The following is a 27790-nucleotide window of genomic DNA, read 5'->3' on the forward strand; positions in this document are numbered from 1 at the left end:
ATTATTAATGTATTAGACCAGCGGTTCCCAACCATGGGCCGCAAGCTGCGTAATAACTTGGCCGTGAAGCATATACTATTAAATATTTTTGTTATATACCTAATAATATTCCTGGTTATAATAATATTAATTCAATTTTACAAAAGTGTACATTAAGTATACGATTAACGGTATCGAACTTTTGAATGTAGTTTTATCTTATAACATACATGCACATAATATCTATTATATATTATAATAATGTGATAATGTGATATCAAAAAAGGTGTGCTATTAGTGTTCCTTAAAGATAATTTTTATAAAATTGATGGTCCGCACAACTAAAAAGATTGGGAACCGCTGTATTTGAACACGGAGGTAGAAGTTTTATAGGTACTTGAATTTATACTGATATTCATGCTATATTACCTAACTATAGATACTAATAATCCTATATTAACTACCATTGTACAAAGTTGTATTAAAATATTTTAACTTAAAGATTAGTTATGAATGATATGATATTTTAACAATAAAGACAAATGATTCAAGTTTTTTTTATATTTCAAAAGTATTATTCGTTAGGATTTATAAATTTTTTTATTATAATTTTCAAAATATTTAGATTAGTTTTAAGCTATTTATACAACGGATTTATTACACCGTTATTAAGAAATTTGATATTAGCTTTTTTCATTACTGTTTTAATATATATAAGTGATTGATTAAATTCACTATATTTCATTAATTAAATTATGTATTTAATAATAATATTTTGTTGTTATTCGTCACTCAGAATCGTTATAATATTATGATTATTATTATTATTTTTTTTTTTTGATATAATTTATATCGTATATTTTAACAAATTGGTCAAAGTTACTTACTTAATTGTAAATTACATTTAATTAATCTACTTATACATGCCCACTTTTTTAAATACAATTATTTTATATTTATTTTTATTTTTTTTTATTACAACATAACTAAATTTTTAAATAAAAGTTACTGGTTATTCGACTTATCCCACACTTCTATTAGACTTAGTACATAGTTACAAAAAAAAAAAAAAATATATTGTTAATATTCTGTTAAATAAATTTAATAAAGATAGAGATCTTATAAATCATTATAATATCATAGGAGTAATATCAAGTACTTACCATAACTTTTTGTGTTATAAATTGCATACATCTTTTGAGTATTAATTACTTAAAATATTAATAATAAATAATTTATTTTTATTGACTGATTATGGACATTTGTAGAGTCATACATTCCTGCAAAAATTAATACTTCCTAAACATTGTATACATTTATGACTTGTTATGAATACTTATCATTATTTACATTTACAAGTTTTATCATATAATTTAATGTAATATGTACCTCATACTTACTACAAAAATATATCAATAAAATAAGACAAAGTACTCTGATATAATTCATATAATAAAAGTAGTTTAGTTGAGTTCACACTACCTATTTGTTTTCTTTGACTTCATCAGTTTCTATTTTCAGTTTTAACATTAAATCTTATCAGAAAAGAAAAATTAATTATGCTTATAAAATTAATAAAAATACGTATATAAATAAATTTAAAATAATATTGTGTTATTAAACTTAATGGTATAAATTATTATTGTTATTATATCACATAATATTATTATTTGGATCAATAATGAGAATTAATAATTAGGTATTAATAATTTTAAAAAGTGCTATTAGAAAATATATAAAATATTTGAAAATTATCTTTTATATAAAATATAAATTCTCAATTTTTGAATCGATTAAAAGTAAATCTATATTAAATAAAAACTTTGGGCCATTGTAAACTAAAAAAATATTTAATGTGGACGATTATTAATTATTATTATGAAAAATATGATTTTACATTATTAGGTATAACGATTATTTAGGTATTATGATTTTTTTACTATGATTTAAATATTTAATGTGTACGATATGATTATATTATTATTTTATTGTATTATATTGTAATTTTTTTTAAATACTATATCATATTAATTTTATACTACTACTTGATTTTCTTCACTGGCGGAGTTTACATGAATTCAATTTTACCTGTTTTTTTTCTGGTGGAGCTTATAGTAAAAAAAGGTACTTGTGGCGGAGTTAACATGCGCCCAAAACTTTATATGTAGGTTTCCAAGCCCTCCTTTTAATTGTTTCCATTCGATATAAGTTAAAGCAGAGAACTTCAGGCTCCAAAAAGTCACCAAATATTCGATTTAAAATCCCTAAGTGTAAAAGTTATATGTAAAGATTTTTCATTATTTATTTTGTTTTTCCATTTAATCCATTTAGACAAAATGATTGTCATTGGAAGTAAAAATGATTTTGTCGTCTGCTAATAAATTCAACTACCGAGGTGTAGGAACCAATAATTTTGGTTGTATATTGAATGAAATAAAATGTTGATGGAGAAAATATTGATAAAATTATTAAATAATTTAAATATTTATCTAAAGGTATAAAATATAAGAAATCACCCTAAAATCAAAACAACTTAAAAATATGCATTCATATGCAAAACAAAATTACAAAACTAGCTTTGTCATAGCATAAAACGTATTTTTGTCTTACACTGCTGTTTTTGTTACTATGCAAAACCAATATGTAAATGTCACACAAGACCTTTACCCTGGATTTCATAAATACTAAAATCTAAACTCTTGAGTCAACTGGCGAATTCAATGTATTGATTCAAAGAAAAACTTGACTCGGATTATAGGTAGGTAAATTAGTTTTAAAAAAGTTTTCTTAAATTAAATAATCTTATACTAAGTATATTCATAATAAAATACTAACATCATTTATTTTTTTAATGATTATCAATCATAAATATGATATGATATAAGTATAAATTATAATCAGGTTTCATAGCATTTGCTATTTCTACATAAATAAATTTAAATACTCCATACAGATTTTAAGAATCTTAACATAAAAAAAACATTGATAATTTATATTTTATTATTTCTCTACAACTTGATTGAATGTATCTAATACATAAAAAGTAATTAAATTGTCCTTATGGTTGGAATTGAATTACTTATGAAATAAACTTTTTGTATTGATACACTTTCTTTAAATAAACCAAATTGTATTTTGTGGAAATTATATGCGTAATAATAATCTATAGACGTGGTAAATATTTTATCTTTAATAACTCATTTTGTGTACTGTATAAATTACAGTGAATATATTTATTATTTATAGATTATACATTTAATAAAAAAACAACAAAACAATAACACAACAAATTAGCATATTTATACAAATCACGTTCTTAATAGCCTAATGCTGTTATTATTATTATTTATCTATAAATAATTCAAATTGAACAATTTATATAAATATTTAAATTTTAAAATATTACTAATATTGTAAACTTAATTGAAATACAACAATATGAACTTAACAAAAACACATGAGTCATATTTTATTATATAACATATTTTTTTCTTAACGTTAAATACATTTTTGTGTAGAACTTCTATATATTACTAAGTTGCACATAATAATTAACAATTTTACTACATATTTAAATTATACGCATATTATATAATTTTATGTGAATATATGTTTATTTTTATTTTTTTTTTTTTAGAGTTAAAATAAACAACAACATAATATTGGTATAATATTATACTTTTATAAAAATTGGTATTATTTAAAAGCACCAGCAGATATTTGTATACAAACAAAAAACTAAAATTTGCTTTAAGCTAAGTCGCTATAATTTATTAATGAAAATAAAATTGGACATTTAACTTTTTTCACTACAATTTTATGTGTTGGTTATAAATTTATAATATTGATTAGTATAATATTTAAAAAATGTAGTGGATATAATATTATATACTTACTCATTTCAATTGATATAATATACAAATGTTATTCTTAATAATAATATCATATTTTTTTTTTTGAGTGTTGATATTTTTTCAAATCAATCTGTTTTATTCATTTTTTTTCATAACACATATTTAATATAATTAGACAATAATAAACTTATATTAATCAATTAAATTAAACAATTTAGAAGCTAAAAGATTAATAGCCATTATTATATACACATGACATATTATAATTAAATATATTATGTATCTCAACTTTAAATAAAATGAAGTTTTAATGTATATTGAAAACTTTATTCATAATATTTTTAATTGGAATAATTATAGTAATATGCACTGTTAAATGTTTCAAATACTCAACAAACAACAATCTCTTTTTAGTTTTACGTAAGCGTTAAAAATAAAAAAATACTCTAAATATCTAGGAATTTAGTTAAATAATACGCACTTGTTTTTGCATAATATATTATATTAAAGATGTCATTTGTTGGAAACTAAATACTTATTCATATTAATTGCTTTTCATTAAAGCCTAACTACAGAACATGTTACTGGTTTTTATTAATTAATATTTTTATTTAAATACTTTAAATAAAATAGTATAAAATAAATAATTATACATAAGTACACATTTGTATTATAATATTGTATTATTATAAACAACTAATTTTCACTCATGTTTTTATTGTTGTTGTATTTATCTAATGAAATAACTAGTTTGATAGTAAAGTTGATATTTTAAACTTATATAGTTAATAATAGATATATTTACACAGTATTTAATAGAGAAATAGAACAAGAATTTTAAATAAATTTACAATATTATACGATCTCAAAATAGGTAATCAATAATTAACATTAAATAAATGATGTTTATGTTATGTTGAGCGATCAATATATTATTATTGTGATAAAATTGCAGTTGGACTATAATGGTTTACTTCTCATTCAATGTATGTGTATTAGTGTATATTATGTGAAAAGGGCTTAGTTTTTAATACACGTAAAAGAGGAATTGTATTATATCAATAAGTAAATATAAGAACAAAAATTAATAGTGAGAATAACATTCAAAATGAATATTAAATGAATGACTATTATATTATATTGTATTATATTATTGTCTTTTGAAAACGGTTAAAAAATAATATTATTTCTATTTAGTTTTTTCGATATTGAGCTTTTTTTCAATGTAAAGTTTCAGTTTCTATTTCTCTCCGTACGCTTTTGACAACGACGCAAAATAATAATAGTATTATTAATACTTACATTATAAACTTAAATATAACCTTATTTTAATTTCACAATATTGATTCTAAATCTATTAATGAAATCAGATATTTTGTGGATGAAATTACACGTCGAACAAAATCACAGAACTGTCTCCATTTCGGCGATTTCTGTCCTGAAAATATGGTTTACAGTTGATAGTAAAATTGAAATAATAATTTTGATAATATTAAAATAACTAATACAACTTTTATCAAACATGTATACATAATGTATGTACATATATTTAGTTTATATAGCCCTTAATTATTTTAGACACATTAACCATAGTATGGTTACTGGTTAGACATAGAAAAATTAAAATTCTTTTGTAAATATACTACAAATTTATTTTAGAAATTGAGCATTCTGAATAGCGAATACCTCCTATCAGAAGACACAATTTCAAAGAAACTGCCCGGTATTAAGTTATATCACTGTATTTTATAATATATATATATGCATAAATTGATGGATTTATTATATTAAAATTTTAAAAATAAAAGCAGTTATTTATAAGGTTATAACCATGATTATTGTGTTTAAAAAACTAAGGACTAAATAAATAATAATATATTAAAGAACTATTTTGAGTTAAACATCATTGGATGCTCGTAGTAAGATGTGTATAACCTATGAATAAAGATAATTATTTATATTTATCTTATTTCGTGGTATATAATCTTAAATTTTTATATTGGTTATTTATATTAATATATTTTTATTTAAAGCAATACATAAGCAGTGGCAGACTTAGGAGGGGGAGGGGATTGGTACCTCTTGACAGTTATATTATATTTATTGTTGTAATAAATTAAGTTGATAATGATTATAAATCGTCATTCAAATTGTGTTATGGCCAATTAATAGGTTAATATTGATACTTGTTTGTAATATAATCTGCCAATTACAACATGCACGTCATGTAAATGATATGATAATTTTCTACGAATTTTCAAAACGTATAAAAACATACTTTAGGTATGCAATGGAATAAATCGTTTAAATTAAATTGGATATTCACAAAAAAATTAATATTATACCAAAAAATTTTTTAGATCACTTTTTTAAACAACAATCATTTTAATTTATTTTTCTTTATTTTAAAATATTTTAACTGTTTCAGACTTTTTTTTATAAATTATTATAAATAACAATTTAACTTACTTTATTTAAAGTCCTAACACAAATTAATTACTATCGTGTTCACAAAATTAATATAAGCAACTTAAGCCTCCCCTCCCCTCGAAAAAAAATATATCTTAGGTTTGCCACTACATATAATATTATATGTAGTGCAAACCTAGGATATATTTTTTTTTCGAGGGGAGGGGAGGTTATATTATTATAATTAATAAGTTCATTTTTGCATTGTTCAATTGATTTTAAATTAATTATTTTCCAATTACCCAATATAAGGTACCAATGTACCGTTGTTATGGTATGCTTTATAATGTAGATAAATTTAAAAAAATTTTACCTGACCGGTTCATGATCATATCTATTTGTGTATTCTGTTGAAATAATACTTGGTCTCACTATGTCACGTTGTCTTAGTGGTGATGCTGGTGAAAATTGACATCTTTAAAAAAAAAAAAAATGTAGATAGTTAGATAAAATATTGATTGAAAAAAATAAGCATACATATGTGGTAGGTAGCTAATTGTTCAATGTTAGATTTGTCTTTACTCTTTACATAATATTAACGCACATGCTTCTAACTATTTACATTTAAATAATATTATTAGTCGATCTATTTAGCGCGTCAAGCAGTTTAATAGTATAGTGTTATCAACTAGGCTCATTATAATATATTTCTTTTATGATGAATTGGGCCACCTAACTACCCGGTTCTAGAAATCTATAAGCTTTGATTAAAAGCTTCGGTTTCAATAATTATCTTATCCCATCATTGCCTATACTAATATTTAGCGCTGCAAAGCGATTTCGATGATCGTCTACCCATCCTAATTTTTTTTTTTTTTTATTATTTCTTACTGTTTTTTATCCGGGTATTTATCGTGGTTTTCAGTGATACACTGAAATAGCCTAGCGGAAGGTGACATCGCTTTCTTCCTCCTGACGACATAAGTTTAATTTTGTTCAAAATGTCCTGATGACTTAAAAAAATATATTTTTACCTTTTTTCAGACTTCAGTTTTCTTAACTCTAGCTCCTTTTCCAACTGTTTCATTTTTGAATATGTGCTCATTAACTGATTTCTGAGTAACTGATATTGTGAGTCACAAACGGCATCTTTACAACGACGAAACTTTAGAAAGTCTTGAGCTTCATACACAGCACCACGAAATGTTAACGATTTGCCCATGCTCTGTAAAATACCTATACATTTTAGTTACCTGTTCAAATTCCTGAATTTATAAATATTTAAGTAATATACAATATTACCAAACTTATGAGAGCACAACATCCTCCTTGATCAGTTTTTGCTAACTTTTTTCTAAAGAAGTTGAAATATAAACATTCCAATAGTAATATTAGAGCTGCCAACAATGTACCACCCATTAACAATAGAAATGCCGATAAAAACTGTTCTAAGGCTAAGGGATCACTAGTAGCATTCTGATCGTGATCATCTGGTTTACATGTGCCAGTCATCCAAAATCTTTGTAATCTTTCAAGATCACCTGAAAATATATATTTTTAAATAATTGCCAATTTCATTCATTTTTTGACTTTGTTTACCATTTTCACGAAAATCTAGAAGTCTCTTATTAAACATTTGCACATATTTTGAGTTTCTTTGGAATGCTATAGCATAACCTGTTTTTGCATACCATGAACCGACGGTTAATAAACGGCAATCATCATCTTGTGTTACCAAATAGTCAAGTACGGTGCCATCATAGATAAAAGCATCAAGTTCCCTAGAATTATACAAGCAAAATTAAACTAAGTATACATTATTGATGGTTCTTGAATCAATATTTTTATTATTCTATTATATACATTTATTATTATTTTTATTATTTCTTGGTAGTAGTGGTTTTAGTAGTAGTAGTTTTAAGTAAAAACATTTATATTAATATTTCATGATTGCAATTTTATTTACCATTAGTTAAAAATTGGTTATATATTAGATATATCTCACCTATTTTATTACACATATTATACAATATGTATTGGGCTTTTAGCCCGATTAAATAATAATAAATAAATAATATGCGTTGTTACTATGAAAAGTTGAAAATGTGTTTAAATTACTTACGCAGTTAATAATGAGCTAAGTCCTTCTTGTACTGTTGATCTATTAAAACTTTTCATGTAACCAAACATTTCTGGAAAGTATTTATGAATAGTTGAATCAATATGAGAATGAGGCACTGTACCGAATTTAAACATAGGCTTGTGGCTATGAGGTTTACTGAGCTGAAAATAATTTATTACAGTTCAATAATTAGTTATCAGGATTTCTGTTGTATACATATGAGCCGAATAAACTAATTACTTACTCTATAATCATCGATTCCAATAAAATCATAATATTCTTCTCGAGTAATCATGAACGCAGCTAAATTAGCAGTATATATAGCCAAAAACACTACAGCAAACATAGCCCATATATTTGTCATAAACCTAAAGTAAAATATAAGTAATTAATAAATATTATTATATTTTCTATACCTAAAGTAACTCTATAAATAATTTATATTTTAATATTTGTCATAAATAATTATTATAAAAAATTATGACATGAGATTAAAGAGTTATTTTTTATTTATATTTGGTCATACCTAGATGTTATACCCTTTGGTATATCCACTTGTACCGCTGCTTGAAAAAGCACTGCCCATATAAGCCAGTATGTTCTGAATAGTGAAAATCTGTGATTTGGAGCTTGTGAAACGGACTGAAATTTAAAAAAAAAATAGGTAGTTTTAAAAAATGCACTTGAATGATTAACAAAAAACATACTTTCATATCAAAACCAGACGGACTCATCCACTCGAAAGCAAATATTGAAAATGTGGCAGCTTGTATCGCAACTACTCCAACCAACATCCACGACGCAGTGTCAAATGGTTCTAGTTTAAAATGTATAGTGTTATATTTGTGTGTAAAATAATCATAACATTAAATATATTAAATGTATTAAAATATATAAAAATATAATAAATATATTATATACCCAAAAACGCTGTAGGTGAAATGATACCAGTTCGCTTGGTAACGGCTATAGATATGCCAGTCTCCATAAACGGTAGACTGAAATCGACTACTGATTCTCGATCCGAATTTATCATTAATGAAGTCATCACCATATCAGTTTTTCTATTTACTAATTCTGATATTAAACCATTCCATTTTCCATTCTAAAAAAAGAAAAACAATAAAACATATAAAGTGAAAATGATTTTATTAAAAATGTTACTTACTTCAAGAGTTCCCCATTTACCGTCTTCCACCCTAACAAGTTCATATGTAAAACCCAAGTCTTCAGCAAATTTTTCTAACAAATCGATACAAAATCCTGAACAGCATTGGTAATAACTACTGTTACGTTTGATTTCATCATCTACTAACCTATAATTTAATTTAAATATTACTAATTTTATATTCGTATTCATAGCACATTATGAACATGATATGGTTTTATTAAACTTTATATACCCTTCTGTATCTTTTTCTTTAGCGATCCGGCATCGAACACCCCTATTCATGCTACATTTTCCAGTTATTGGGTCTGGTGGTGCAAGTGTTATATAAGGAGCTTCTTCCAAAAATGTAATTCTTAAGTTAAACTTTTCTGGTACTCCTTGAGGTGGAGTATGACTATCTCCTGGCCATACAATATCTTTAATGTAAAGGCCTTCACGCTCCCATGATTTCCAAACTCCAATCTATAAAATGTTTTGTTTTATTTTATTAATTTAAATAAAAACCCCCAACCACTATTAATATCTTTAATCTATACATTTGACTTTCTCAAAATGTATTCAATAAAATAAAAACGTGTGCAGTATAGAATCCGTTTATTTATTTAATGTACTTATAATATTTACTTAAATTCCATCAAAAACGCATTAGGTACCTAGCTATTAGTTGTATATATTAATTTATATTGTAAATAACTTAATTAAGGACGATTTAAAATATTAATATTGTATATTATATATTTTAATTTGTAATTTGAGCTTATTTATAATAGTAGACTGTTATATTATTCTAGTACGTTGTTTCTTTAAGATTGTATTTCAAACAAGAACAGATACTGACAGTAGCTTGTTAACATTTACGTATTATTTTCCACAATAATAACAATTTAGAATTAAATCCATTTTTCATAATGATTTGACAATTTTAAATTTATAAATATGTAGATTACTAAGATTACTGCTTTGAATTTCTTTAAAAATTAATTAAAAGATTTTTTTAATGTAATAATGATATATATTATTATAGTATAAATTGTATTTAATCGTTCGCATCTTTTTATTAAAATATGTAATGTATTAATTTATAATTATATTATTTGTAATCACTCGAGTGCTCACTAATACAACGTAGAAAATGATAAATTAATTTTTAAATTCTATTCTAAAAATAATTTATGAATAATAATTATAATAATGCTATCCTTAAATATTTATAATTGTTAAGCATTATATTTTAATAAACAAATAAAGAATTCATGACGTAACACGAACTTGATATAAAAATCAAATAGGTACTTAATTTGTTTAGAGTATACATATTAAGATTAATAAATATATTTATTTATTTACCTCTTCCCAAACAAGTGAGTTTCCTACTCCAGGTCTTAAATTCATGATTTTCAATTCTGCAGATTTTAGAACACCATCAGGAGTGAACTCAACTTTCGGTTTGGCTGGTTCTGTATGTTCGACACTAACGTTTCTTAAATACCTAAACAAAATTATGATTTGAAGCCTGGTTGATAATGTATTTATTTGCTAAACACACACACACTTTTTGGAATATAATTTAAACGAGTTAACTATTATCATTAATAGTATAATATATATATATGTGTGTGTGTGTGCGTGCGTGCGTGTGTGTGTGTATGCGCGCGCGAGTACGTGTATGCGCATATGTTTTTGAATTACGGAACTAAATTTATATGTAGGTATATTTTGAATGTTTTTAATAAAAAATTTTAAATATTCTTTAAATCACATCTGTAAATTGTAGGTACATAACTATTTAATTGTTATTACTTATTTTGATATCACTAGAAAATATTGAAAAAAAATGTCAGTGAAGGTACATTTAACGACAAGTCTTAGATGGTATAATTTATTGTCCTCGTGAGTGAATGTAACGGATACGGGTTAAATTTTAGTCGTTACAACTGAATCACAATTTTTTTTTTTTTTTAATTTAAATTTGTTAGGAAATTTTTTGTGATCTTGTTATATGCATGCATTTAACATGATGAGCATATTAAAATAATTAAAATAATATTTTAAAATAAAAAAGAAGACTATAATGAATTCTGATGTGTAACGGTAATTTATATAATATACACATGAAATGGTTATTGTTTATTATTTTTTTATTTAAGTTATACTTACTTGTAAAATTTTTCACCGGTGACCCAACGTGATTCACCTTCACCCTCACATGACAATTGCGTTGTAAGAGTTTCATTTATATTATCGGGGTCGTTAACGAAGTCTTCTACGCCATGTGCAAATACTCTTATAGCTGTCGTGATTTCTTTTACTAAACTTTCACTACTGGTATCAAAGTGGACTCCTATAATTTAAAACAAAATATTGATTTTATATAAGATTTGTTTTAAATTAACATATTCATATTCTAATATTCTTGTATTTTTTTAATTACAAATGTTAAAATATTTAATAAGAACAAGAAAATTTAAATAAAATATAGTAATAATCTAATACTATAGTATTTAAGTTGTAAGTATTTTTTGATTAAAATCATAGTATACAATGAGATGTACTTTAATATATAGACAAAAGACATAAAAGTAATAATACATATTATATTTAGTTCTGTTACTTTCTAATTTGCATTGTTCAATTAATATTGCGGTGTGAAGAGGTGCATACTATAATTTACAATACTATACTTATTAATGATAGACTTGTGTATAATTAAGATACAATTTACATAAATGTTCTAAAAAATAATAGATATTAATGTATCAAGTAACATAGTCACATTATCTACTCATATTTTAATGAAATAATTGATATATTTATTTATTTATTTATTTATTTCAGCAAAATCACAAAAATTAAATTACAAAAATTAAATTAAATTACTACAGTAATAGTGATAAGAGCTGATACGTATACCAACTGAGCAAGCTCGTTTCTGGTATACGGAGTTCCTATACATAATACTTATATAATATTATAAAAATAAAGTGTCATGTGTCTTATACAATGTCTTATACAATTGAGAATGATGTATTTTACTACTCTAAATAACATTATCTTATAATTATATAACTAAACGATGCTAATAGATAATCATTTATATTTACACATAGATACTTTTTAATAATTGATTTTACACACATTCTCATCTAGGTCATTTACTATTTTAGTAATTACATTTTTTATACGATTTTTGTTAATTATATTTTTTTCATTGGTTTTATTAGACTGATTTTCACATTCATACTTTATTAGACTCTTTACATCATTTCCTAAATTGTTGAATATAGTTTTGGCCATATATCGGGAGCACTTTTTGTACTGGATAGTGATATATAAGGTAATTTTATGTTATTACCTGTTCTACTGTCTATTATATCTGTATTATTCAGTATTTGCATTTGAATTGCTTTTATAAGTATTTGTTTAATGTATAATTTATAGATTGATAGTATGTTAGTATTTTTAAAAATATCTATTGAAGGGTATGTCGGCGGTAACGAGTAGGCTACTTTTATAGTAATTTTCTATATATAAATACTTAGAGTTAAACATTATTTTTTTAAACAATATAGATATATCTTTGTCATACATTAATTATTGAAAACTAATCCAATATAATGTGACTATGGTAAAAATGTTGTAGATTTGATAACACTATTTTTGCCTAAAAAGAATACTGTTAAATACAAACAAACTATGTTTGAAGAGTTTTAGTAGGTGGTTAATAATTAAAATAATCAACATTTATGTTAACGTTATGTCACGAACGTAATGGAAACTTCATAAATAACAATCAACTAAGTACCTACGTAATACCTACTATACATATTACATATACCGATATAATACCTATATAATAGTTATAGCTTAATAGTTTTTAAGTTAAATTATTATTTAGTGTATTTATTATAATTTAATAAATACCATTAAGCAAATTTTTATTAATTTATAGCCTAAATGTATAATATTATTTATTCGACAAAAATATAAATTCAGTGAAATGAAAAACTGATAAATAACAAAGTACGTGTCATAGCAAAGATAATATTACACTAATGATTATTTTATGCTTTCTTTAAAAACTATAAAATATAAAATATACATTAGTATTATTAAAGTATATTTAAGTCATATAATCAAAAGTTTATCATTCTCTCTAAAAAAATTAAATTATTCAAACTAAAGCTATACACACATGTGGCAAATATGACATTCTGCACGAATGGTCAAATAGCCATATTAGGTGTAATTTTTATTACACTTATATAAACCATATTTAATACATTATATAAAAATTTAACAGCATTCCTTACAAAAATCAATCTCATATAAATCAAATAAAAACTTTAATGCGAAGTTACTGATCCAAAATGTATTTAGAAATAGATCTATTGTAATAGTAATAGCACTATGCCAATCTAGACTAATCACACGCTCCATAGCACTATCATTTTGGAATTCTATAATCCTTCAAATACCAAACTATTTAAGCTTTTCTATTCATCTACCTCTAAAATATTACTAAGGCTTCATCTCTTTTAACTTTTTCGGTGAAACACTTTATTTATAATCTAACTATTAAAACTATAAATGAAGTTGTCTCTAAATGATATGTAACATTACAAACTAAACTTAAACTTAAACATTCAAAGTAAATCTAGAACTATGCTAAACAATTCAATATACCAGGAGCCAATAATCTGGAAACCATATACCAAGTTCTGTTTGATTAAAATATATTCTAAATTTAATATCTGTTGTTTAGCTTATTAATTATTATTTTTTTTTTTAAATTATTATTATAATTAAAACTTTTTTCTTTAAATTTAAACTTTAAATATATAAATAACTGATGTGTATTGTTCTATAATTGTTTAGTATTCAATGGTATTAAATATATTATACTTAAGTAAAATTATATTCAGTTTCAATTGTTTTTTCTTAATTAATTTTTCTAAACTTTTTAGTGTGTATTTTAGGTTTGGTTCGTTGAATCCGTTATTTTTTTATCTGTCAATTTAAAATACTTTTGGGATATCAAGTAGTAAATTGAAATTGAAATTGTATTTATTTATTTATTTATTTTTTGTTTTGTTTTCTATATTCGTTACTAGATTTGTATCAAATCTAACCGAATATTTTCTATACTTTTAAATGAACATTTTTATAAAATTGAAAATTTTCAATTCATTATTATTTACAGTTTTCATATCATATGTAGGTGTAACGGTTGCTAGAAAAATATTATTTATTATTATTATTATTTTTTTTTTTTCAAGTCTATGATAAAATGTACTACTAAACAACTGTGAAACTGTGTGTTTTTTCAAATATATTCAGTATAATGTACACCTTAAAGGTAATAAATAGTTATATTAGATTAGTATTATGATTTAGATGTTTGAAAAATTAGTTAATAGTTTTAAATTTTTGATAATTTTAATTGAGGATTAAAATGATTAACTTATACGTATTTTCCATTTAATTCAAAATTCAAAACAAAAAATACTTTTGAGAGATTCTCCAAAAATCACATACACTAAAATATTTTATATTAAATATAAATTATTATCGGAATATTATTATAGTATATATTAAAATCAATAAGAACGATAGAAATGAAGCATATTACTTGATATTTTCTCTGATGCATGGAAAATGGTATTGAATTATATATTATGTATGTTATATTTTTTAAATTTATGTATTTGATAACGATCACGTTATAAGATATTTTTTAAGCCACAACATTTTTATCGGGTATATTTCAAAATTTTATAGATTGAGATTATATAATAATATATGATTTTATAGTTATACTATTAACTTTAAGATTCTGAGTAAAGCGATGAATGTATTGATTTTACAATGACGTGTTTTCTTGTGTATAAGACATAAGTACACAATAAATTTTCGATAAAATTTTTCAATTTTAAACTTTGAGGTGGTTTTTGATTGGAAATTGGATTTATTTTGTACTTACTAGATGTAGAAATTACTTACTACAAATTTTAACTAAATTTATATTTTATTTTCTTATGATTAAAAAATGAAAAACCACAAAAACTTAAAATTTTCAACAAACATTTATATTATTATTTACTTTATATTGTAAAATATATTATTATATAGTATTTTTTTTTTTTTTTTGACTTTTTTTGAATAACCTATTTATATCTAGTCTATAGGTAGATGTCTATTGAAATTTTCGATTTCTTTTAATTTTTTTTTTTTTTTTTTTGTAAAGGTCAATTAAAAATGTATAAATATTATAAAAGTGTTTGAAAATGTAATACAAGTATCCTAATAAATATATCAGTTTCCAATTAAAAAAATATCCGAAATTTATGTCACAATAACTTTTTAATAACCATTTAAATTTAGATTTTTGACAAAATTTGTAAAAATCTTAAAAGCAACAAGTTATTTTTTAGTTAAAAAATTAATTAAAAGATGCCTGTTTGTATCTAAGATTTAAAAATTGAATACGAAGTTATTTATAAGTTTTACAAGCTATATTTAAAAAAAAATTCTACAGGAAAGCCAAATTAATTTTTCGTTATAATTTAAAAACATTATTCGGGGGAATTTAAAACTTTTACTAATATTATATTGTTATAAGTTAGGCATTTTTTTATCCAAAATGACGTTCTTTTTTGATTCATTTTAAGAAACCATTATCTATTTATAATATTTCTGTTTTATGGTATTTACAGAAAGATTTTATTTTGATTTATATCGATTGATATAATATGGTATATATATATATATATATTATAATAATTAAATACTAATAATACAGTTGACACAATATATCACAAAATATACTTAGTGTTATAGGTTAATATAAATCTTCGTTTAAAATCGTTTTTCGTATACGACGATAATATACTTGTATTATTGAATTTACATTTAACAAACCCATATAAGTGACTCACTCAACAGATAATAAATAATAGAGCTGTTCCAACTTCCCTACTTTTTTTTTAATATGACTCTTACATATATAAATCACTAATATGCTATTTTGATAAATATGAATTATCATCATAACAATATTTATAATTAACTTTAGCGTAATATAACCCTGACATATCATTATAGTTTACGTTATGGGTGGTGGTTAATCAAGCAAGTCCTTTTTTGATGAAAATAGAGCTGCGCAAATTAATTTTATCCGAACAAACGAACCTTAACAAACTGATAGATTTTAATTATTTTTGTATGTCATGACGTGATATTTAATCCTAACCCTAAACCATACATTGAATAATACTAAAATTATGCATTACATATAAATTACGAAAAACACTAACTCCAATATAATGATTGTAAGCTTAATTTGATTAAAATCCAAACATTGACTTCTGCTTATGTATAAGTATTTTATAAATAGTTAAAAATGATCGAAAACGATCAAATTTTATGACATTTTAACTAGGTATTATAATAAAGAAATAATAACTATTGTTAACTATATTTTTCATTGAGATATAAATAATATATTTCATCCAATAATATAAAATGTGGGTGACTAACTGACAAGAGATAAGTTTTATTTAAAATAAGAATTGATCGATTAATATTATCATATACAATTATTTTTAATATAATAGTCAAAGAATCATTGAATGAGGAAATAAGTTGTATAATATAATACACGTTCATCTTAAATTTTAATTAAACGTCTTAGGTTTTTATATTATGTCATGTTATTATAAGTCTTAACAAATAAACTTTTAACAATATTAGTTATACTGATTTTATAATATTGTCCATAATATATGTATACATTTCAAACTGACATAACTAAGAAAATAATTATCAAATGAAAGTCACGATGAAAGTAAAAGGTACGTATACTTTTGGAAACTCCAACCATTATAGTCAAAAACCAAAAAATACTACCACACTATAAAATATTATTTAAAATAACTATATATACCTAGTGCCTATCTGAAAATTATTTTTTCATTTTCTATGAATCTTAATATAACACTTATAATTAACTAAGATAATATCCAAAATTAATATCTTAAATTATTAAAACATTAAAATCTATCTTATAATTTATTCAAAAAGTATTTATTTATATATAATATACTAACCCAACATTCCGACAGGAAACAATTGAGGTGCTTGTAGATTTTCCATCACACTCTGAGTTACTACCCATACATAATTTTCACCAGTGATTTTAAAATTTCTTGCCGCCTGTAATATTCTAAGTGCTTCTTCCCTTGTACAGTATAACAACATAACTCGTGACTCTGATGTTACTAATTGTTGTAAGTCTGAGTTTTTGGTGACCAACACCGAACTCAGTATTGTAAATCTATAATTTAATATAGAACCTTTGATTAAATTCATATTTACTAAAAAATGATAACTAACGTGAGCAATACAATTAATAATAAATATAAATTCGAAATAATACATTTTGCCATGCAATATTACACTGTCAATCTGCAGAGGTGAAATAAATTGATTATGTTTCTTCAAACCAAGAAACTTTTAATTGATAAATACTTTTTGTGTTAAACATTCTTTACTTAGTAATCCTTTATATTATTTAACTTTTAACAACTTTTTCATGTATGTACTAAAGTAGTATTTTTCTTTTAAACTCATCAAACTGTAAGTTTTTGTTTGTAATCATTATTATGTGAGTAGATTGCAAGAGAGACTAACTAAAATGTCAAATTTTCAGTAAGACGTATTATTTTTTCTAGAAAACGAGGCAGGTATATATTCTAAAAACAACAGTAAACAATTTATGATACAGCTTTATTTAAACTGGTTGATTGGAAAACAAATAATCATAAAGATATAAAATAATCAAATAAAGTAGCAATACTGTTTTTACTAACATTTATTTTATTCTGTTGAGTAATATAATATGACTAAAATACCATTTTAAAAAACAATTTTAATTTTAACGTGTTCCCAAGTATTTTTATTCTACAAATATTATGAATATTTTATTTTGTTTAACTACGTATTTCGAAAAAATAATAAAAATAATAAGTATACTAATTCAAATAAAAAATCAAATTGAGGAACTCGCTTTAGTTATACTAGCTATATTATAAATCTATTGAACTATGTTGTTGAAGACTGGATATTATGAAAAAAATGTTTAAATATAATTTTTTATATTTATAAAAATACAGTTTAAATTAAATGTACCTATATAGTTTTTGTTAAACCTAGAAAATTTGCAATTTTAAATAGGTAATAAAATTACTTTTAAATCAAAATTATTTAAAATGAAAAAGTGTTTTAATATTTATAAATTGTTAAATAATTTTATAGAAAATAATATATAAAAATAATGTATATTATCTGTAATTATTTAATTATTCTTTTTATGGCATATTGTAATGTTAATTTCTTTTATTATATAACTATGATGTATATTATAGAGATATAATTATAAAATGACAATTTTCTTTATATTTTTAGGCAGCTATTCGTATAATCAAAGTTATTTTGTTGACGCGATTTACGTTTCATTTTTTGAGACTTAAAGATTGATCAAGAAGCTTACTATAGTTCTGAATCTCATATTGTTTTAGTATTTTTACTCATCGATTTATTCTAATATTAATTTACCTATTTATATTTTATACTTCGTTTATCGTACTAATTTAATTAAATCCAAAAACCATATTTAAAAAATATACGTAATATATAATATAGAAATTACATATATTATTATTAAACATCCTTGAAAATCACATATTATTTATATACAATAAATGTTTATTATACATACAATATTATTTTTACTATAAACCGGTATATCTATATAATATTATATTGATATCAAATTAATATAATAAAAAATGTTTATTTTATTGTTCTAAAACTAAATAAATATTATAAATGCATCAAGAAGTTTAATACATAATGTAAGAATAATTTATATATGATACAATATTTTAATAGCTTATACATTAGTCATGTGTCTTTTTATTTTATTTATTTTGTCTATAGTTATTTTTTTGAGCGTTTTATTTAAATGAACACTAAGGTATTTGAGTATAAAGTCAAAAATCAATAATTATTCCATTATAGTAAATGAACAGAGTTTGAATAGAATAATGTATTAAACTTTAATTTTAAACAATTAAGTTATTAATTATTTCGCGCAACTTTAGCATTGTTCAGTTTTTGATACGATACATAACTTCAACAACTTATAGTTAGTTCATTACGATTTAATCAAAATACTGCAGTCATGATGACACTAATCATTTACACAGACAAATATTCAGTGTATAAAGTTTTAAAGTGCGCAATAGTAGCTAAATCAAGCAGTCAAAATATATTTTAGTGTTTAATTGGATTCTAGTTTGACTGGTGACGCGTTAAGTGATCGTAGCTCATAATTGTTTTATTTGGTCGAAAGGAGATACTTTGTTTAAGTTTTAGAAAACATTTGTGTTATTTTTATCAAATTTTTTTTATACATTGGGTATTACTAGTGCAATACATTTGTTGTTTTGATATATTTTATACATGATTTAAAACGCAACAAAGTGTCTATTATGTACAAAAACAAAAAAGAGAAAATAATGATTCTTAACTAATATCAAAACATCATATTATTAAATTCAACTTTGATTTTAAAAGATTAAAAAAAAATTTCATATGCTTCTTTTTTCATACAAGACACAACCTCAATTTTGTTTCCTTTTTATCACATATACTTATTATGTACTAATGTACTATATTTAATGTATATAGATTGTATATACTATCTTGAAATAATAAAAATAAATGTATCTTTTAATAAATATTTTATTTATCCATGAAATGTTATTTACCTATTGTATAAAAATAGAATAGAATATATAATAATACAAAAAAAAAAATTAGGCTATTAATGGAAAATTGTCATAAAATATCGAATATTTGACAATCTACCTATGCGTAAGTGCATCAACATTACTTTTATTACTTAAAATGATAAAATTTTAAATGGGAAAAATATATAAAAATGTACATGGAGAATATTAAAACAAAGAAACTTTTTCGTTTAATATGCTAAAATTAGGAACTTCGAAGAGTTTCTAACAAAAACAGTTTCAAAACATGGGTTTCTACTCTTGTATTTTCCATAATTTTCCATAATTGATAGTAAAATAAATATAGTATGTCGAAATACCATTCGTGTCTTATTACATTTTCTTTTGAGACTTTCAACGTGATATAAACGTTTATGTATTTTTAACTATTATAAAAAGCAAAAAAAAAAAAAAATTAAATTAAATATCTTTAATAAATTCATAGCAATAAACATTAAAACAATAGCTTTTTCACTTCATTGAAAGTCCTTAAAGTGTAAGTATTCAGTGTAGTGCGTAAATGATATGTCTTTCTACAATAATTATTTGTGTGACGAACTTTAAATAAACTTTTATTTGAACAATTTGAATAAATTTACATGAGTAAGTTCATGCAAATATATGACTGATGTTCCATTCGTTATAAGTTAATTAATATTTAAAATATATTAGTATCTAAGTTATTTCAATATATTTTGAATTTTTGATACAATGATTAAAATAAATTAAATAATGAATATTTTCAATTATACCTTTTAGATAAGTTTTAAAAGAATTATTTTAACTTACATATAGGTATCATACCAATAAACTATTTCAAACCGTATTATAGTTTTTTGCAGGACTTGATTAATTTGTAAGTATAATTAATGTAATCATAAACAAAAAGTTAAAATAAATATATATTCTAATATATACGCCTATGTGTTTGTCAATTGGAGTAAAAAAAATATATATATTTAAAATGTATTCTGTATTAGTATTATCATAATTTATACATTTAGAAAGTAGTATTTTATTCACTCTTAATTTAGTAAAATTGACATTTTTATTTATATTTTTAATTTAATTGAAATGTTTAGATTCAAGAGATAGTTCCATAAAAAACGTATAAATTTATTTAATTTGGATAAATTTGAAAATGGATTATTATTTCCTTAAACATGTATAACTTACTTAAATTTGTCTTGCATATCTGCAACTCGTTCTCTAACTGCTTGAATGAAATCGTCATGTCCGGCAATTTGTGAAGTTACAACTGAAAACTGATGCCACTTATACCTTTCCAATATACTCAACATAGCAGCTGTCTGATGTTCTAACGACGGTGCTAATTGAAGTTGTAGACTTGATCGTGAAGCTCTCTGAAATAAAGTTAATTTTTTACCTTTCAATATGCTGTATATTATACAGTGTATAATATGTTTGAGTTTATGGTGATGTGTATGTATAAAAATATTGGTATTAAGTTGGAGGAAATATTTTAGAAAAATGTTATCTGTCAGTCGCATTCAACAATTTCGTATGAAAGTGAATTTTGGAGTGGAAAGATGAAATGCATTTCTCCTTTTATTCGATGTTGTAGAACCTTAATACGAAATTCTATGCATGATTTTTTTTATATATATAATACAGATTAAAGTTTTTTAGTTCAACAAATATTTTAATATTTAGATATATCATTAAATATAAGTTAAAATGTGGAGTTATATTTTGTTAAAGTATATTAATGGTTTCAATTTCATATATTTTTGGATACAAAACTATTTAACAATAATCGTAATCTAAAACATTCATTATATAATATTGTCAGTTTGATCTAAGAACATGAACAATTAATTTAGAACAATAAATTACTATCATCTCCCAAAACCATCAGGTAGGTATTGCTATCTGATCAATATATTTTATTTTTCATAATGTATATTTTGTGTCAACAGATCATAATATTTAACAATATACCTAGTAATAGAATAATACATAAATGTATGTCGAATTTCAATTAAATAAAAATCTTTTAGGTTAGTTTTTATAAGAACTTAATAAAATGTAATAGGTACACATTATCTAACTAATAAACAATATTAATAATAACTAATAATTATTTATATTAGTTTTAATGTCAATGGACGCCAGACGAACGATGGACAGTATTTAATGAGCTTATTTAGTGTTTCTAAGACAACTTTAATTTCAATACTATTTTCCATTTTTCATAATACCAAATGTAATACGTTTTACTTTCAGTTGAATTTAATGGAAATGCTTTTAGGTTAAATATTTTTTCATTATTTTAGTGAATTCAGTATAAATGTTAATGGTCTTTTTAGATGTCATTTTGTTTTTTTTTTTATTTTAGAAATAGAGTGAAAATATATGTGTTTTTGGTCTTGAAAACGCATCGATTCAAAAGAATGTGATGAATTTATTAAATGTGTAAAGCGCAAAATGTTTTGTTTTTCTTATATCTTATCCTAGAGTTTATGTTGAATATACGTATTAATAGTTTAAATTAGATATAGATTCAGAACAGATAAGTATCATCTTTGTTAATCACCATTGAATATTAAAGGCATATAATAATAATAATGATGTGATGAATTAATATAAAAAAACAGTTTGATCATCTAAAATAATTTTTATTATGATTTATTTATACATGTAAACATATTTCAAATTAAATATCTTGGTTAGCAAAATCTATGAAGGTTAAGACGATTATTGAGTCTAACAAGACGCAGTCCCTTATTTGTTAAAATCGTAATTTTAAATTATGTACCTACAAATAAGCACAAATAAAATTTAATTCTAATTTTATAAATAATTTTTCATGAAAGTACACGTATATTGTTTCGACTTAAGTATTCAAAATAATTACTATGCAAAAATACAAATGAATTAAAAATATTTCAAATTCAAGAAATAAATATTCCAAAATTAATTAAATATTGATTGTTTTTAAAACAAACGAAACATATAAAAGTTTTAATATAAAGCTTTTCCATAATATTAAAAAATATTGGTATTTCAACAGATTTACGTGATAAATTATCTACAGGTACCTATACTTTAATTTCATAGCGAAAATTACGTGTTATTCCCACTTCACTACACCAGAAATATTAATTGGATTAATTAGATATCATCGGAAACTTACTGTATGCTGTACACTATGACCATAGTTAAATATAAAGCTCATACAATATTCATTCGCTAGATCACATACATTATTAATGCTTATTTTATACGTCATAAACATACGTATATAGGTATTAGGTCCCGAGGGTTATACATTAAGGTTGATCGACTAAATTTTAAACTACAAAATAATATTTTCTTAGTAAGAACTGAATAAGCACATCCATGTGAAAAATATACTTGAAAAAAATGAATACGATTTAATTAAAAAAAAAAAAAAATACTTGGAATTTTAGAAATCTTAACTTATAAATTATACAATAATTGTGTTTACAATTTATATTTAGTTGTACGAAGTGTAGTAAACCGTAGAAACAAAATGTCAAGTTGTTCCTACCTCAATAAATGTTTGGACAACTAAACTCCGCTAGTCCGCTCAACTAAACTTTGAATGATTATATATATATATATGTGTATATGTATATGTATATAAAACTATTCGTTCAATACCTAGATATCCAGTATTTATAGTCTTATACTCTTATAGGTATCTACATAAACATTTTAAAATAAGTATTTTAAATTCTGATTATGAAATCAAAAATTAAAATTGATAAAATTAATAAATATTAAATAATTACTATATAAAATTAAAACTGAATATCTTATATTTTAATAAGTATAGTATTTCCGAAATATGCTAAATCCAATAATTTTCAAAATAACGATTGATTATTTACTGATTAAAATTATCACACAGTAGTCAGTATTTTCTATAGTAATTTTAATTATGATGAAAAACAAATAAATGGCATATGATTTTCTTATAATAGTTTTTTTTTTCTATTTGTTTTAACCAAACTACAATAGTTAACTGTAAATTATAACTTAGATATACAATATCAATAATAATTGTTTTCAACGTCATTATAATGTTTTTATAATGTTTTGTAAGACGATACGAGATGCATATTAAAATAGTATAGGTACATACTATTTAAGGTTGCCATATGTTTCGGATTTGCTAGTAGACTACCGGTTTTGTAACTTGTTTCGGTGTCCCGAATAGAAGTCTCAGATCGTAAAAATATTGCAGATTAAGTTTTTAGTTTAAAAATGCTGATTTTGGTTAAATGCATAGCAAAATAATTAACAAGTATAAATTGTCATAAAAATACGTGATGATCAGCGTAAACGATTGGTTTTTAAACTACAATATATAATTTACATGTCACCTATAATATAATCTTACTCGATGATTCGTCAATAATTTTGTTTTATTTTCAGATTAGAATTTCCCACGGTAGTTTATTATTGGTTTTAGTGTATTACCGTATATTATACTATATTTTATTACACGTTAAGCGATAGATAATATAATAATATATAGATAGGTTAGAAGATTATATATTATATACAAGTTTTAGATTTAAATTAAGTATAATTTGTTATTATAATTATTTATTTTTAAATATATCCTAGTTTTGAGTCATAATAATCTGGTAGCTCTAATGTAGTAGTATATAGTATAGATAGATACTATTTACGTAATAGTATACGTACTTACAAATAAAATTCAGTAGAGAGAATGACATTTGGAACATTTAACACTATGACAAATTGTTCTCTAGAGAACATTACGATGATAATATATTACGACCTTTTGTACGTTGAAAGCATTACATTGCACGACTAAAGTCTGAAGTTGGCTACTTTGGCGTACCAACTATCGACGATATTCTAATATTATGTTCAATGATGTATCCGCAAATATGACTGTCGTGCTCTGCCACGCTAACTTCGAATATTTGATATTTAATATTTATAGGTACCCTATATTATATCATTTTTTTTCAGTATTGTTTAGAATTTATTTATTTTTGTCTTAACATGTTATCGTATCGGGATAACGACATTTTTTTTTTTTTATTGTTATTTTTTATACATCGAAACATTTGGGCAAATCATAAAATGTTGTAGGTATAGTGACTGGCGACTGCTATAAATTAAACTTTATTTTTATAATTTGTTTTCATTTGAATTTGCGTGATACTCGTTTTATGAGCTTTCTATAAGTTGATATTATGTCTCAATGATCAACCAGACAGTAAGTAATTCAGGAATATATAATTTATACGATAATCGATGTTTTTATAAACGGAAATTTTAATTTTAACAGAAAGATAAAAAAGTGTTAGTTGTTTTGAAAAAATGCACCTACCTATATAAATAGTATTTTGTTTATATTATCATTTAAAAAACTAATATACATTACAAAAAATAAAAAATAAATAAATATTACAAATTATAAACTTATAATAAAATATGAATTTAAAGTAAGATAGATATCACACAAAAGTTAAAAAGTGGAAAAATTGGTAACCACTCTATTCTACAGTTCAGGAAGTCAAAATGAAGCGTAACTCATTATTAAATAAGTCATTGTAAATGAATATGATAAATTTGAATTCAATGATAAATCATTGTATATGAAAAACAATTCCGATCGGATATGGTCTGTCAGATTATTAGCATATAATTAATATATTGCTTAGTATATTGCCTATTATAGTAGTTCGTTTTACAATGGTTAATACAGAATCAATTATATTATATAGACGGTATTATACGAAAATTAATCTTAATATTTTTAAAATGACATTAGGTATATAAAATAATATGCGTCAACGATTCAAATTACCACGAACAACATTTTTACAATAAATTAAGAAAATCTTTAATGATACATTTTTAGTTTACTAAAGTGAATATAGTGAATATAGTAAAAGTATAAATATCAGACATAATAAAAAACAATAGTTAAGGAAATATATATATCTATATAAACACAATTCATTTTAAAATCAATACATTCATCGTTCCACTCAGAATCTAAAGTTATTAATTACCTATACATTTTGCACATTTATTTTGTAACACATTTAATGTTTTATTAAAATATTAATCTTCGTAATCTAAAATAAATAATTATAACCAGAATGATTCACCAAGTTTGCTCATGCCTTTTTTTCTTTTATAATGGTTTTATTCAAATTCTAATGATTCGAATTTTTAAATAAACCTAAACATCATATTTTAAAATCCTTACGATTATACTAAAGATAATAGACCTTAAAAAGGTTTTGAAAAAATATAAAATACATGTAATATTGGATATAATGATTATAGGTAGTACTTGAACCATTCTTACAAATTATAAATGTCGATGGATTAATTATTAATAATACATATTATTCAAATTATATCATTATTCTATAATAGTATAATACATTCACCAAATTACTCCCATATATTATCTTCCAAATATATTAACTTGGATGTATTATTCTTAGCATGCGAAATAGTTCATAATATGAATTGATTAAAATCTATTATTATAGTTAATAAGTATAAGATAATAATAATAAGCACTAATAAATTTGATAAAAATATAGGTATACTTATTGTACACAGTGTTTTAATATGGCACGTAAACTTTAATATTTTTAGTAAAAACTATAAATAAGAGTTAGCTTTCAAAGTTACAGTTCCTGAGTTTTATTTCGTATATAAGATTTTTACTTTATAAATGATCTAACGATTTCATCCGTTTTTAAACTATGTACCCAAATGTTATTACCCGTTCAAGTCCTGAGTTGTCGGCATTCCATGCTATTACTGGTATTCCCAAGTATCCGGCTAGCTGTAAAAAATACTGCGCTGACGCTGTACTTCGACCATATTTTTCGTAGTTCATCAGGTATAAAATTGCAGACACGTTCATGTTAAGAAACTCTTTGCACAAGGAATCTAATATAGCTGTAACATAGAAAAAAAATTATAAATTACTTTTTACGAATTAAATTTATTAAAATATTTAATGATATTAGTATTCATTAAGTTAACAATAACAATGATAAGATAGATAATGAACATATAAAAGTCTTATTCTAGATCAATTATTATTCGGGAATATAATATGTTTTGATATACCTTAGTTTTTTAATTTGGAAAAAGAAATCATTTAAACCAATATTGAAGGTTATGTGTTTATATAATATATTTTCTGTCATTAATACCTTTTTGAACAATATGTGGTTTTTTTGTAGTTGGGATTAAAATTAATGTTTGTGGAGATAATAATTTAAGATACAATTTAATGACATTAATATTTGGAGTTAAATAATTTATATTTAACGAGTATATATTTTAAACACACATTCATATACACGCAAGCACAGTATTAAAATGTTAACGTTAAGGTTAA

The 27790-nt window shown here is 22.9% G+C and overlaps 1 protein-coding gene across 2 annotated transcripts in view; it reads right to left on the bottom strand.

The window, feature by feature from the left end:
* Positions 1-3481: 3481 nt before the first annotated feature.
* The window catches only part of LOC114128867 (glutamate receptor ionotropic, NMDA 2B), a 279007-nt gene continuing 254698 nt past the window's right edge, over positions 3482-27790 (bottom strand). The window contains exons 2-19 of one of the 2 annotated variants that reach the window (XM_050202680.1): positions 27164-27342; positions 21562-21749; positions 17641-17867; positions 11693-11876; positions 10883-11024; positions 9768-9997; positions 9533-9680; positions 9286-9469; positions 9072-9181; positions 8891-9006; positions 8609-8732; positions 8365-8525; positions 7842-8023; positions 7545-7783; positions 7277-7467; positions 7134-7214; positions 6616-6717; positions 3482-5266 (exon numbers count right to left, since the gene is read on the bottom strand). In XM_050202680.1, the coding sequence (XP_050058637.1) occupies positions 5221-5266; positions 6616-6717; positions 7134-7214; positions 7277-7467; positions 7545-7783; positions 7842-8023; positions 8365-8525; positions 8609-8732; positions 8891-9006; positions 9072-9181; positions 9286-9469; positions 9533-9680; positions 9768-9997; positions 10883-11024; positions 11693-11876; positions 17641-17867; positions 21562-21749; positions 27164-27342 (2834 nt within the window). In that variant the 3' untranslated portion in view covers positions 3482-5220. The remainder of the gene's footprint in view (positions 5267-6615; positions 6718-7133; positions 7215-7276; positions 7468-7544; positions 7784-7841; positions 8024-8364; positions 8526-8608; positions 8733-8890; positions 9007-9071; positions 9182-9285; positions 9470-9532; positions 9681-9767; positions 9998-10882; positions 11025-11692; positions 11877-17640; positions 17868-21561; positions 21750-27163; positions 27343-27790) is intronic. The other variant, XM_027993467.2, reaches the window with a different exon arrangement.

Source organism: Aphis gossypii, chromosome 3 (assembly GCF_020184175.1).
Source record: "Aphis gossypii isolate Hap1 chromosome 3, ASM2018417v2, whole genome shotgun sequence".
NCBI lineage: Eukaryota > Metazoa > Arthropoda > Insecta > Hemiptera > Aphididae > Aphis > Aphis gossypii.